At 41.7% G+C, this 16125-nt stretch overlaps 1 protein-coding gene across 1 annotated transcript; it reads left to right on the forward strand.

Moving 5' to 3' along the window:
• The first annotated feature begins 3453 nt into the window (after positions 1–3453).
• On the forward strand, positions 3454–15381 carry LOC120061625 (trithorax group protein osa-like). The gene is made up of 5 exons (XM_039011527.1): positions 3454–3796; positions 8034–8163; positions 9225–10055; positions 10963–11343; positions 15365–15381. Exons 2-5 carry the CDS (start codon positions 8034–8036, stop codon positions 15379–15381), a joined length of 1359 nt encoding a protein of 452 aa, XP_038867455.1. The 5' UTR covers positions 3454–3796.
• Positions 15382–16125: the final 744 nt, after the last annotated feature.

Consider the following 16125-nt stretch of genomic DNA (forward strand, 5'->3'; position numbering starts at 1 on the left):
AGCGATATCTCAGCATAACTTCCTGTAGCAGCATTATGACCAGACACCTTTTGCGCTGTAATGATTCCAGGAGACATCCCATTGGGTCCTTGAGCCGGCCTTTCTCTTCGGTATTGAATGAGAATAATTAAATAGTGCAAAACGATTAGGAACTGCGAGACATGAGACATAAACATAAAATCCAGATGGAGCTGAATGATGGTTAGTCGATTAATCAGGCTGTAATACACAATTAATTGGTATGTACAGCCTGAAACTAATGCCTGCAAAATAGTGTAAATGTTCCTTACAAGCCAGAATGTTAAATAAAATTACATTTAAACTTACTCTACCGGTTGTCTATGTGGTCTGTTCTTCAGCTGCTTGAAATTTGAGACAAAATATATACAGTAAAGTATTGCAAGATACATTTACATGATTTTGCAGTCATTTCCCCTATTCATCTGTAACTACACTAACATTCATACCTATTTTTAAATTACATGGTATATCTGGATTTTTGTGTGTAGTTTAAAGTACAGGTAGGCCCTACATCCAATTATTTACGATGCATTTGGAAAGTATTCAGACACCTTCCCTTTTTCCACATTTTACATTACAGCCTTATTCTAAAATTGATTAAATTGTTTTGTATTTTCCTCATCAATCTACACACAATACCCCATAATGACAAAGCAGAAACAGGTTTTTTGAATTTTTTTCTCATTTATAAAAAATAAGTGAAATATCACAATTACATAAGTATTCAAACCCTTTACTCAGTACTTTGTTGAAGAGCTTTTGGTAGCGATTACAGCCTCGAGTCTAATTGGGTATGAAGCTACAAGCTGTATTTGGGGAGTTTCTCCCATTCTTCTCTGCAGATCCTCTCAAGCTCTGTCAGGTTGGACAGGGAGCTTCGCTGCTCAGCTATTTTCAGGTCTCCAGAGATGTTCGATCACATTCAAGTCTGGGCTCTGGCTGGGCTACTCAAGGACATTCAGGGACTTGTCTCGAAGCCACTCATGCATTGTCTTGGCTGTGTGCTTAGGGTTGTTGTCCTGTTGGAAGGTGAACCTTGGAGCAGGTTTTCATCCAGGATCTTTCAGTACTTTGCTCCGTTCATCTTTTCCTGACTAGTTTCCCAGTCTCTGCCGCTGAAAAACATCCCCACAACATGATGCTGCCACCACCATGCTTCACCATAGGGATGGTGCCAGGTTTCCTCCAGACGTGACGCTTGGCATTCAGGCCAAAGAGTTCAATCTTGGTTTCATAAGACCAGAGAATATTGTTTCTCATAGTCAGAGAGACTATGAAATGTTTTAAATTTGAGATTCTTCAAAGTAGCCACCCTTGCACACTCTTGGCATTTACTCAACCAGCTTCATGAGGTAGTCACCTGAAATGCATTTCAATTAACATGTGTGCCTTGTTAAAAGTAAATTTGTGGAATTTCTTTCCATCTTTATGTGTTTGAGCCAATCTGTTGTGTTGTGACAAGGTAAGGGTGGTATAGGATAGCCCTATTTGGTAAAAGACCAAGTCCATATTATGGCAAGAACAGCCCAAATAAGCAGAAACAACAGTCCATCATTACTTTAAGTCATGAAGGTCAGTCAATCCAGAACATTTCAAGAACTTTGAAAGTTTATTCAAGTGCAGTCGCAAAAACCATGAAGCGCTATGATGAAACTGGCTCTCATGAGCACTGCCACAGGAAAAGAACACCCAGTGTTACCTCTGCTGCAGAGGATACATTTATTAGAGTTAACTGTACCTCAGATTACAGCCCAAATAAATGCTTCACACAGTTCAAGTAACAGACACATCTCAACATCAACTGTTCAGAGGAGACTGTGAATCAGGCTTTCATGGTCAAATTGCTTTTTGGACACCAAAAAGAAGAGATTTGCTTGGGCCAAGAAACACGAGCAATGGACATTAGACCGGTGGAAATCTGTCCTTTGGTCTCATGAGTCCAAATTAGATTTTTTGGGGTTCCAATCGCTGTGTCTTTGTTAGACGCAGAGTATGTGAACGGATGATCTCTGCATGTGGGGTTCCCACCGTGAAGCATGGAGGAGGTGTGAGGGTGTGGGGGTGCTTTGCTGGTGACGCTGTGATTTATTTAGAATTCAAAGCACACATAACCAGCATGTGTATCACAGTATTCTGCAGCGATACGCCATCCCATCTGGTTTGCGCTTAGTGGGACTATCATTTGTTTTTCAACAGGACAATGACCAAACACACCTCCAGGCTGTGTAAGGGCTATTTGACCAAGAAGGAGAGTGATGGAGTGCTGCATCAGATGACCTGGCCTCCACAATCACCTGACCTCAACCCAATTGAGATAGTTTGGGATGAGTTGGACCACAGAGTGAAGAAAAAGCAGCCAACAAGTGCTTAGCTTATGTGGGAACTCCTTCAAGACTGTTGGAAAAGCATTCCAGGTGAAACTGGTTGAGAGAATGCCAAGAATGTGCAAAGCTGTCATCAAGGCAAATTATGGCTACTTTGAAGAATAAAGTATAAAAGATTAAAGTATAAAATATATTTGTTTAACACTTTTTTGGTTACTACATGATTCCATATGTGCTATTTCATAGTTTTGATGTCTTCCCTATTGTTCTACAATGTAGAAAATTGTAAAAAAATTAGTAGGTGTGTCCAAACTTTGGACTGGTAATGTAGAGTTTTGTCCTGAATAATTTAATTAATTCTTATGGAAGACTGCTCCTACTGGAGAGTGTCAATATGGCTGACCGGTGGCTACAAAGTCTTTTGATGGCCAATTCAACCACACCAGCCACTGCCTGCTCACCCTGCTATCATCCAGAATGTGAGGTCAGAACAGCTGCATCAATCTGGGACCGAGAGACTGAAAAACAGCTTCTATCTCAATGCCATCTGTTAAATAGCAATCCCTAGCACCTTCAGAGGCTGCTGCCCTATATACATAGACTTGAAATCACTGGACACTTTAATAATGGAACACTAGTCACTTTAATAATGTTTACATCATTTGCATTACTCATCTTATATGTATATACTGTATTCTATTCTACTGTATTTTAGTCTATGCCGCTCCGACATTGCTCATCCAAATATTTATATATTCTTAATTCCGTTCCTTTACTTTAGATTTGTGTGAATTGTTGTGAAATTGTTAGATATTACTTGTAAGATATTACTACACTGTTGGAGCTAGAAACACAAGCATTTCGCTTCGCCCACAATAACATCTGCTAAACCTGTATGTGAGCAATACAATTTGATTTACATCGTATCAGCAATCTAGGTTTTGTAGGTTTTGTATCGTTGCCTACGTCAGATGACAATTCTCCTAATATGGACTATTCCGGTGCTAGGACCCAGAGCTCTCCTGGCTGCCCGCAGCGTGTAAACTCCAGAGACGGAAGAGGAAGCGAGACAACCCATTCGCTGTTTTATTTATTTTTTGTCAAATGACAGTCAATGACCTAAGTAGACCAAACACAACTGCTATTGCATTGGTGTCTATGGGAGACCCACCCCGTTAAGTCGACCGGAACTGATCATTATTTTCAATAGTAAACGGCCTGAGTGAACTATCTTCATTTATCCGTCGGCGCACCCATTCACTTCTTCTTTCGGCTCGACGTATTTATCTTCTGTGATCATGGCTTTGATAGAACACAAGCCATGTTTGCTCATTTGAAACCCGAAGGTTAGCGAATACCTGTTAATTTACGTCACCTGTACCTACTTCAACCATATTTGTTCACTCGGATGATAAAAGACACCAGTGCCTTTGAAATCCAAGGATTACAAGGTTAGTCAGTTTTTATTACATTTTCTGTCAAACTTTTGATGTGTGTGTGTGTGTGAGGGAGGGTGATGGGGTCTCACAATAACTCAGCGAAAACAATGTGCGTTTATTAACTAACTAACAAAAAACACATAAAAAATGTTCAGAAACTTAAACGATACTCCAGGACGACTGATGTTGTTACTCTCCACGTGTTTCATTAACTAGCTATCATCGCAAAAGTTTAAAGAGCACAGACCTGCTGTGACTATTATGAACTAGTTTTACACTGCGTTGTAGTGAACTTCTGTTGATTATTGTCAATAACCTTGAATTTAGCATGATCTTATAAGGGCCTAGAGGTGTCGAATGATATGTTGAAACTATGGGCAACTTAATTTTAACCCGATTGTGTTAAATGTAGTTACATCTCACCTAACGAACTCATTGTTGGATTGTTTTTGTTGCAGTGTACAGTAACGTTAGAAAGATATCAGATTCTAACTAGATAACGCTAGATAGGCCTAACGTTAGTTGGAAATGAAGTTAACCATCGGGTGGCGAGTTTTGAATGAAAGCTAATTTAGCTAGCTAATCAAGAAATGGACAATAACAAAACTAAACATGTTTAGCTATGCAACGGCTCGTGGCACCTTTTAATTAAATTACACAACAAGCCCTGACGTTTAGCCTTTTTTGTTTTCGTTATTGACAGTTTTGATAAGCAACTGGATAGCGGGATGGTCTAGCTAACTAGCAAACAATCAACTTCAATGTGACAAGTTAAATAAGGAGCTAATTTAACCATGACACGTTATCATGAAAGACTGCTATAGCTAGTTTGCTGACTAGTTGAGTATTGGATGAGAGATTCAGGTCTATGCAGAGGGGCGCTATCAGCAACAGCGCATGGTCACGTGTAGCAGACAGCCTTGCTAGTAAGCAATGACAACCGAATCAAAATTTCTGTCGTTAGAAAGTAGGTAATAAATGAATAACTACGGAAGTTGTCTGTTTTCTAATTGCAATTATAATATATTTGTGATATGGCTAAGATTTGTGGCGATCTAGCTTGCTAGTAACGTTATAGCTTAATGAAACCAATGTTTTCAACTAGCTACTGTTCGCTGCTTCAAGCTAATATGCGTTTATCGTGGGATGGATGTTGAAAAACGCAGTTAAATATGAGGAGGAAGGAGGACCATCTTCATCAGTGAATTTCATAAAAATTGTAAAACATTTAAAAAGTTCTTTTTTTTTTAGATAAAACTATACTAAATATATTCACGTCACCAAATAGTTCATTAAACCCCACTGTTTTGCAATGAAGGTCTACAGTAGCATCAACAGCACTCTGTAGTGGTAGCGTCATGGTGTAGCTGGGGGGATAGCTAGTTTCCGTTCTCCTCTGGGGAGGCTCATGGTTCTCACCCCCTTCCATAGACTTACACAGTAATTATGACAACTTCCGGAAGACGTCCTCCGAGTGATCAGAGCTCTTGCAGCATGAACTGACTTTTTTTTCTCCACCCAATCAAAGGATCAGTGAATGAATCTAGTACTGAATGCATAAGCCACAGCTAGCTAGCACTGCAGTGCATAAAATGTGGTTAGTAGTTGACTCGAAGAGAGAAAAACAATAGTTTAACTAATTAATTTCTTCCAAAATGAAGGAGAAGCAAGGGAGAGAGAAAGAGACTTTGTTATTTTTTTCTTCAGTTTCTCATACTTAGCCAGGAAATGCAGCTAGCTAGTTCAGCCTACTCAAACACGCTTCTCAAACAGAGAGATGCTATGTTAGCTAGCTGGCTATGACTATCCAACACAACACAGGAACTCTTCCAAGGCAAGGTAAGCTTTTGATTTCACAAATGTATTTCCACCAGGGCCCGCCGGTGTAAGTGCTACACTGCTCACTGACTGTATACTGTAACGTTACTGCATAATTGTAGCGCATTACTAATGCATCAGTTCTATTAGCTATGTTGACTGTTACTTTAGCTAATATGGTGACAACGATGTAGGTTGTGTGTAGCAGTTATGATATTATATGGTTTGGCTTGGAATGTTTTTTTTTTTGCCTTTTCACATACAGCTGAAGTGTTGTTCATTGAAGTCCACAAGCAAAGGGGAAAGGTGAGAGGAGGAGAGCGCATGGATGCGAGAAGGAATACAGTGTGGCTACTATGGACTGTGTTTACGCATGATCAGGGGTGTGTTCATTCCGCCTGTTCTGTTGAAAAACGTTTCTTAAACGGAAGCAAATGGAACGACACAGGGATAAACACCTGAATTTGTCCTATATAAACTGTTGTTTGCAACTGATGGACTAATGATTACACCCTAGATCAGCTAGATGCAGGCAAAAGTGTGCAAAATGGTATTGAATGTGTCACTGTCTGTCCAAAATGTTTCTCTCGACCTGTGTGTGCCTATGTAACAGTATAACTTTAGTACGTCCCCTCGCCCCGACACGGGCGCGAACCAGGGACCCTCTGCACACATCAACAACTGACACCCACGAAGCGTCGTTACCCATCGCTCCACAAAAGCCGCGGCCCTTGCAGAGCAAGGGGCAACACTACTAATAGGTTTCAGAGCAAGTGACGTAACTGATTGAAACGCTACTAGCGCGTACCCGCTAACTAGCTAGCCATTTCACATCCGTTACACTCACCCCCCTTTCAACCTCCTCCTTTTCCGCAGCAACCAGTGATCCGGGTCAACAGCATCAATGTAACAGTATAACTTTAGTACGTCCCCTCGCCCCGACACGGGCGCGAACCAGGGACCCTCTGCACACATCAACAACTGACACCCACGAAGCGTCGTTACCCATCGCTCCACAACAGCCGCGGCCCTTGCAGAGCAAGGGGCAACACTACTAATAGGTTTCAGAGCAAGTGACGTAACTGATTGAAACGCTACTAGCGCGTACCCGCTAACTAGCTAGCCATTTCACATCCGTTACACCTACGTTGTAAACTTTCATTCATAGGTTAGGTTGTAGCAACCTCATGATGGGTATAGGGCAAATAAGAGTATCATGTAGTAGCCTAATCCTATCGCTGTTAGATATTCCATTCCCCCAGTTCAATGTAATAGCGATAGGATTAGGCTAAAACATGATACTCTTATTTTCCCTTTACCCATCATGAGGGTGCTACAACCTAGCCTATCCACAGTCATCCAATATGCTATAATATTAATAAGAACAATCTAGAAGAAAAAGAAACGCACACCTATTTAGGCGAGGTGCTGGCTAGCGGAGTAGAAAACTTAAAAATAAAGGAGAGCCGCACACTCTAGGAGCTCAGATGCAAAAATATTTAATTTACCAACGTTTCGACAGGCAAGCTGTCTTCATCAGGGTACGGGTTGTACTTTATTTTTAAGTATAATATTAATAAGGCCATGCTCATGATGTACAAGCAAAGCTAATTTTATATTGTTTTAAAGTAGCTAGCTAATAAATTAATAACTACTGAAGTTGTCTGTTTTCTAATTGCAATTACCATAGCTTTGTTATATATGGCCAAGATTTGTGGTGATCTAGTGAGCTAGCATAGCTTAATGAAACCAATGTTTTCAGCTAGCTAGTGTTAGTTAGCTCTTCATGCTAATATTATGCGTTTATCGTGGGATGGATGTTGAGAAACGCAGTTAAACATTAGGTTTACGAACGGGCAGACGTTCCATAAAATATGTAGCTACTTGCTGAAAACCACAATATACCTTTTTCAACTTTTAGCTAGATTTCTTGAAAACATGTCTCGCAGACCAACATATTGTCGTTCCCCCGCTGTCAAAACGGGTTCGCTGTGCTTTAACGTGGATCAACCCGTGACGTTCATTGTCCATGAGTGTGCTTGCCAGAGCATCCTATCTGCTGCTCTAACTGCGACATGTTGTGGGAGTGCAACGTTTGTGATGTCGTCAACGTGTCATCATTCATAGCCATCTTCAGGCTTGCCAACGCCTGCATTGTAACCAATACATTTTAGTGTATAGTTCTAGCTAGCAATTTTATTATTTTATTCCAAAAAAAATCACATAGTATTTGTTTAGTTTATACTGCTCACTTATTTTATTAATGGAAACCATCCATTGCATGTGTATTCTGCTTGTAAGAATAGACTATTATGATACAGCTGCAGGGAATTTCTGTGAATTTTATTTTATGTTCAGGGTCAAATATTTTTTTCCTTAAATATTTATTGTTTCTCTTCATGTCTTGTGGTCTTTGCTACCTGTTTTTCAGATGGAGGCGAACAACCACTTCAACTATGGCACCCACTCCTCTGTGTCTGTTAACTCAGGACTGAAACTCTCCTCAGGGGATTCTGTCTATACTAACGGGTCCTCCATGAGTTTCCCTCAGCAGGAGAAGAGTGAGTACAGACCCAATTGTCTGTGGTTACTCTGCCTCACTATTTCTATAGTGAACAAAAATATAAACACTATGTAAAGTGTTGGTCCCATGTTTCATGAGCTGAAATAAAATATCCCAGAAGTGTTCCATACACACTAAAATCATATTTCTCTCAAATGTTGTGCACTATTTTTGTTTACATGCCTTTTAGGCAGCATTTATCCTTTTCCAATATAATCAATCTACCTGCCAGGTGTGGCATATCAAGAAGCTGGTTAAACAGTGTGTTCATTGCACAGGTGCACCTTGTGCTGAGGACTATAAAGGGCCACTCGAAAATGTGCAGTTTTGTAACAAAACACAATGCGACAGATGTCTGAAGTTTTGAGGAAGCCAGCAATTGGCATGCTGACTGCAGGAATGTCCACCAGAGCTGTTGCAAGATAAAATTATGTTAATTTTTCTACCATAAGCCTCCTCAACGTCGTTTTAGAGAATTTGGCAGTATATCCAACTGGCCTCACAACCGCAGACCATGTGTAACCACGCCAGCCCAGGACCACCACATCCGGCTTCATTACCTGCAGGATTTCTGAGACCAGCCCACCGGACAGCTGATGAAACTAAGGCGTATTTCTGTCTGTAATAAAGCCCTTTTGTAGGGAAAAACTAACTCTGATTGGCTGGGCCTGGCTCCCGAGTGGGTGGGACCACGCCCACTCATGTTAAATCGACAGATTAGGGCCTAATGAATTTGTCAGTTGACTGATGTCCTATGAACTGTAACTCAGTAAAATTATTGCATGTTGCGTTTTACATTTTTGTTCGGTGTATGTCAATAACTGATTTAAATGAATATCGCTCTGCCCCAGTCTTTTCACCCCTTATAATGAGCAAGAGATTGTATCTAACTCTAGAGCAGGTTTTTGGTGCATAAGCAATTAATTAATGTAACCTCACACCTCAAATTTGCTAGACAATTTATGATTGTGCAGGATGCATGATGTGTGAATTGAACACACTGAAAAATGAATTATCTGACCCATCTTCTCTTACTCTTGTCCCTGACCACCTTTGCAGATATGAACGGCGAAATGAATGTGAATGACAGCACTACTGTAATTGGGTCCAGTGTGCCTGGCTCCCACCCACCAACAGCCCCATACCCTCATATGAGCAACCACCACCACCAGAGTAGCATGGGCTACGACTACCTGTGGGGAGGACAGCCACAGTACAGCCCAGCCATGAGCTTGTCTCCTGGGCATGGCATGCACCAGAAGCAGCCTCCCACTGGGGTGATGCAGCAACAGAGCCAGCAGCATTTCCAGGGTCACGGAGAGTACCTGCTGAATGGGGGCATGCCTGGGTCCCGTCAGCCGCCCCCACCAAACATGACTCTTACAGGGGGCCAGTACTGGAACAGGGTTAACCCGGGACAACAGCAGAGCAGTGCATCCATGGCAGTAGGGTATAACTCGCACAGCGTGTACGGGGCCTACCAGTGCCAGGTGCACCCTGGGATTGCGCCCTCACAGCATCACCAGCAGCAGCCTCCACAGCCACCCCCTCACCAACAGACACAGCACCACCACCAGCAGCAGCAACCTCAGCACTACAGCATGGTATCCAACGGCATTCCCTACTACCAGCCCCAGCACCCACCTCTTCCCGCTCCACAACCTCAGGCTCAGATGATGCCCCCTACCTCCCAGAATTTCACCCCTCCACGGGGAAGCCCCCAGCACCACCAGATGGGCCGGGGGGGCACAGGCAGCCCTCTCCCCATGGCGGTGTCCTCTGTCCCCATGATGTCACCCTCGACAATGGCGGATAGTGGATCGCCCCAGAGCCAGACCAGGGAGAGGAGTCCCCATGGTGGTTCTGTAGCGATGCCGGCTGTCATGCAAGGTGAGATGCACATATTTACACAGGTTTCAAGTCTTCTGAGTAACCTAACCCCTTCTATTTTTATAGCACAGAAGAAGTGTTTCATTTTCATATTTCTGTGGTCGCTAGATACAGTATCTGTAGAAACAGCGCCATGTATCACAAGAGTTTGAAATTCCTGTTTCAAAGCAATTTTTCTTTTCAATGACTCAACTTTCTTTCAATTAGGCCTTATCTGCTAATTTACTAATCAGTGTCTCGGCTGTCAGTAATTTCATTTTCTAAGCAGATTTTTTTAATGTCAACACTGTAAACTGTTTCCATGACAGAACTGAAACCGTGTTTGCATATTCTGTCATCTCAGCTTGATAAGGGACATTTTCTGACGAGATGACATTTTTTGTGGAGAGGAATAAGAATGTGTCAACTGGATTCCTTCTAACACAGGTTACAGTATGGACAAGTCCCAAAAAGTTTAGGAAAGTCACCTCTTGCAGTGGTTTGAGATGTAGGCTTATCTATAGGTCATTCATTGTTCCTGTTTGACTGTAGTTAGCTCTCCATGTCAGAGAACCTTACTGGTTTCCTGGTTTGGACCCTGGCCTGTATTTCCTGAGAGAAATCATATTGTAAATCTCACTTCACATATTTCCTGATTCTCAACCACTGTAGTCGGGTGTGGCTCACCTCAATTTAGTGTGCACCACAATACATAGAGAAAAACTCCTGGCCCTTGATACAGGTAATGATACAGGCAATATATTTATTGTCATCTCACTGAAGTGGAACGCTGGCATGCAGAAGATTGTCGACAAGGTGTTTTATAAAAGCTCCATCTGCTCTTCAGATTCCCTCCTTTGAATTGCCTTACCGCTGCTGTGTTTTGTTCTTGTCATTTCTAATGGTCTGACTGTTTTGTGTTCCCTAGGGCGGATGAGTGAAGCGTTTAAGGATGTGGATAAAGGCTACAATGGGATGGAGAGGGCGTCTGTCGCCCAGCGGCTGCCTAAAAGCGACAGCTACCCTCCCAAGCTCCATGGACCTCCCATGGGGCCCACCAGTGACTACTGCCAGCGCTCCAAGCAGCCAATGGCCCAGCACCATGAAATGACAACCTTAGCGAGGGAGTCTGCACTGCCTGAGCCTCCACACTCGATGTCGGCGCCTCCCCCTGTGGTTTCCACATCTTCAGCTAAGGCAGCAACCCATCCTAGGGTCTCCTCAGCTGCACACAAGCCTAAGATCACAATGCGCAATGCCAAGCTTCGGCTGGAGTGGTGTAAAGCTCGCCGCCATTGGACTCTGGAGCAGTGGAAACGTGTTCTCTGGAGTGATGAATCACGCTTCACCATCTGGCAGTCCGACGGACGAATATGGGTTTGGCGGATGCCAGGAGAACGCTACCTGCCTGAGTGCATAGTGCCAACTGTAAAGTTTGGTGGAGGAGGAATAATGGTCTGGGGCTGTTTTTCATGGTTCGGGCTAGGCCCCTTACTTCCAGTGACGGGAAATCTTAATGCTACAGCATACAATGACATTCTAGACGATTCTGTGCTTCCGACTTTGTGGCAACAGTTTGGGGAAGGCCCTTTCCTGTTTCAGCATGACAATGCCCCCGTACACAAAGTGAGGTCCATACAGAAATGGTTTGTTGAGCTCGGTGTGGAAGAACTTGACTGGCCTGCACAGAGCCCTGACCTCAACCCCATCGAACACCTTTGGGATGAATTGGAACGCCGACTGCGAGCCAGGCCTAATCGCCCAGCATCAGTGCCTGACCTCACTAATGCTCTTGTGGCTGAATGGAAACAAGTCCCCACAGCAATGTTCCAGCATCTAGTGGAAAGCCTTCCCAGAAGAGTGGAGGCTGTTATAGCAGCAAAGGGGGGACCAACTCCATATTAATGCCCATGATTTTGTAATGAGATGTTCGACGAGCATGTTATGTACGGATCCGCAGTCTCCACTTCCATTTGCAGTGCTACACTCTTGGCGAGTAAGCTTTCTTGATTTGATCTGATGTACTGTATAGTAATCATTCTCAGCCTAGGAAAGGAGTACAAGCAGTTGTCAAATGTAATGAAATATAATTAAACAGAGTAATCTGCCCCCCCCCCAACCATTTACAATTTCTGTTTGGTTCCCTCTTGTGAGCTGCCTCCTGTGGCATATAGATGGTGATCAGAGAAACAGTTCAGTGTTTTTCAGTACCTTAGCCTTTAAACTTACATGTTTCCCCTTTCCTCCTCACCTGTTAAATCTCAAACAGTCTATCAATGTTCATAAGATTTACATGTTGTGAAATTCTTTCAGGCATCTGTCTTATTGTTGCTCCCAAATATACATTTTTTTTTTACTAATTCCATATTGATTTGATCTAACAGCAGATCACATGAAGACAAATTGATAGGAGGCTTGAAGCTCGGTTTGACAAACATCTGGTTGTTTTTGTTTTTTTACCTTCAAGAATCTTTCCATCTGTTTAGAGTTGTGGCAGAGTACATTACAATACTCCTGGGTCTTGTGTGGTGAGGGGGTTGATGGGGGGGATATGACATGGTAAACCTGTGTATTGGCCAAATTAAACTTGCACTGTCAAGAAAATATGAGGTAAATGTGGAGTTATTGGTGTGTATGTCAAACCTGTAAAGTTATCACAGGCTTAAGCACTTCAAATGATGTTGAGTTACACTGGAAAATCATTTTTTTGTATACATCTTTCTAAGAAACTAAGACTCGTGTTTCCCATGGTGCAAGTGTTTGAAGACGGGCTATGCATGTTTCATGTCAAATAAGTTTTTGAGAAGACACTGCTTTCAGTGGTATGTGTGACTTTTCATACATTTCAAATGTAAATGGGAGGACATGGCAACTGTACTTCATTAATCACTGTTTACCAAACAAGTTACCAAGAAAACTGCATCGAGAGGTGTTTCTCAACCTTCAGACATCTGATCAGCTGCTCACTGATATAGGTAAATAAATATCCTAGCGGCCTCCCGAGTGGCGCAGCAGTCTAAGGCACTGCGTCACTACAGACCCGGGTTCGATCCAGCCGTGACTGGGAGACCCATGAGGCGGTGCACATTTGGCCCAACATTGTCTGTGTTAGGTGAGGGTTTGGTCGGCCGGGATGTCCTTGTCCCATCACGCTTTAGCGACTCCTTGTGACGGGCAGGGCTGACTTGGTTGCCAGTTTCCTCCGACATATTGGTGCGGCTGGCTTCCGGGCTAAGCGAGCAGTGTGTCAAACAGTGCGTCTTGGCAGGGTCGTATTTCGGAGGACGCATGTCTCTCGACCTTCACCTCTACTGAGTCCATCTCCATACGGGAGTTGCAGCGATGGGAAAAGACTGGAACTACCAATTTAGATATCACAAAATTGGGGGTTAGAAGTAAAAAATAATAATTCTGGTCCATGTTTACTTTAATTTAATATCACCCACCCTTCCCTATAAAGCTATTAGCGCTGTGTCCCAACTCCAGAGGGGGCCATAAATACACTAGTGCTTGCGTGCATGCTAGTTCCCCTTACACTTTTTATTTCTAGGCTACATAACCTGGTCTAATCAGTGTTTTTGTGAATATATTGTATCGTTGGTTATCAAAATAATCTGTTATTTCAGTATGAAAGTTGGACATTTTCTTTGTTGTGAAATAATAGAGAGGAGATTGACATCACTTCCGAGATGCGGATGACCACCTGCTACAATAGGAAAGGCTGAAAGATGGCCACCGAGAACTATGTTTGTACAAAAACCGTTCAATGTCAATAGAGTTTGTGTACAATCATTATATGCCAAATTGATTACAATAAAATTAGAACAGGTCCATATAATAAACCGCCTACTGCGTGCAGTTCCAGTGTGAAGGGGGAAATGTGGTTTCTGTCACTATAATGTAATATTGTTATTGTAGTAAATGGCACTACATACAATTTCATTTGTCTGGGTATTTTTATTGTTTATTAAATGACACCCTCTCAACTCAGCATCACTTCCTGTAGCCGCATTCTAACCAGACACCATTTGCGCTTTAATGATTCCAGGGGACATCCCATTGGGTCCTTGAGCCATCCTTAGTCTGCGGTATTGAATTAGAATAATTAAGTAGTTGTGCCGTGAAAGCTGTGGAAAAATATTAGGAATTGCGAGAAAATAAGGGTTATCGTGTTGAAAGGGTTCGACAATAAAGATGATAACATGGGGCCCATTCAATGAAATGGCTTAATGAGGAAGCTGTTCAAACATCCTGTTATTGGGAACAAATATTATTTTTCTCTTTAGAAAGCAACACAGTGTTTTAAATTATTATTATGCTTTTCCTGAATGTGCCCATTTTATCATGAAATGAAGCTGGCAATCTGAAGACTACAGAATATGTTTAGTCTTGTGTAATTTATTTTCTCCTAAAGGGCAGCTTTTTTGCCGCTGGATTGGGATAGTCCTTATAAAAGGTCAATGATGTTTTGCACAATGATATGGTGTGTAGAATGCCTGTTGAGTTCTAAAGTAGACCAGCTAACAATATGTTAAGTGAAATGAATAAATAGAAACACCTGCAAATGGTTATCTTCTCATGAATTGTATTGCACTCAAATTCATATAAGCCTAGAAGGCAGGTAGTTCTATTCCTTTCATAGAATCTGTGTTTTTAATATGAGAATTTGCCAAATTTATTGTAGGAGAGAGTATACCACAATATTACAACATCAAAACATAAATGTAATTAAGTAAACATTTTACCTTGAAATGTTAGACTTTATAACAATGTAACAGGGAATGAATAGGTTAACATTTGTGGCGCTGAGTTTTTTCAAAGTAGCAGAGATGCTGAACGCCCTCAACACAAGAACCATGTGATGTGAGAGACCATATCCCTAATGGCACAAACTAATATCATGATGTATCTATAATTGAGACATTCTTCAAGTTTACATTTTATTTGTCCCAGAGGGCAATTGTTTTGCAGCAGGTGAGCTGCACATGAGATGTTAAAAAACATATAATCCAGATGAAGCTGAATGATGGTTAGTCTGATTAATCAGGCTGTAATATACAATTAATTGGTATATAGCTTGAAACTAATGCCTGCAAAATCGTGTAAATGTTCCTTACAAGCCAGAATGTTCAATAAAATTACATTTAATATTACTCTACTGGTTGTTCGTGTGCATTTGTTCTTCAGCTGCTTGAAATTTGAGACAATACAGGAAAGTATTGTAAGTTACATATACACGATTTTGCAGTAATTTCCCCTATTGATCTGTGATTGCACTCAAATTCGTGCATATTCTTTATTACATGGTATACCTGTATTTTTGTGTGTAGTCTACAAGTACATGTAGGCCCTACATCCAATTATTTATGTATACACTAGATAGCTATTTGGGAGCGCTGTCTTGAAGACACCGTCCTCCATCTTGGCACTCCCCCACTGTCGTAAAAAAAATATTTTGGAAGCTATAGAAAGGCATTTATTGTCTACATTCGTTTTTGCCACGTTTTATTATATTACAGACTCCTTAATGCATCAATTTAAATAATGTGAGCTAAACATAAAATAATGATCAAAACACAAAAACATTTTCCTTTAAGTATATATTTTATTAGATGATTAATGTTACTGTCCCCACTACAATAACAAAAATATGTAAATACTTAATTTTGTTCTCCACAATTCCATTCATTCCTTTTTTAAGACAGCTACTTCTGGGGATTGCCAATATGTCCGACCGGTGGCTATAAAGTATTTTAATGGCCAATACAAAGCATCAGCAATCCAAGGTTTGCATAGGTCATTGCCTACATCAGATGACAATTCTCCTAATATGGTGCTATTCCGGTGCTAGGACCCAGCGCTTCCCAGGCTTCCCATGTGTGTAAACTCCAGAGACGAAAGAGGAAGCGAGACACCCCACTCTCTGTTATTTTCTGGTTAAATTAAAGTCAAATAACTAAGTAGACCAGACCCAGCTGCTTTTGCATTGGTGTCTATGGGAGACCCACCCCTTTAAGTAGACAAGAACTGACCATATTTGTCAATGGTAAACGGCTTGAGTGAACTATCTTTATTTATCCGCCATCTCGTA

The sequence above is a fragment of the Salvelinus namaycush genome, chromosome 16, assembly GCF_016432855.1.
Source record: "Salvelinus namaycush isolate Seneca chromosome 16, SaNama_1.0, whole genome shotgun sequence".
In the NCBI taxonomy this organism is placed as follows: domain Eukaryota; kingdom Metazoa; phylum Chordata; class Actinopteri; order Salmoniformes; family Salmonidae; genus Salvelinus; species Salvelinus namaycush.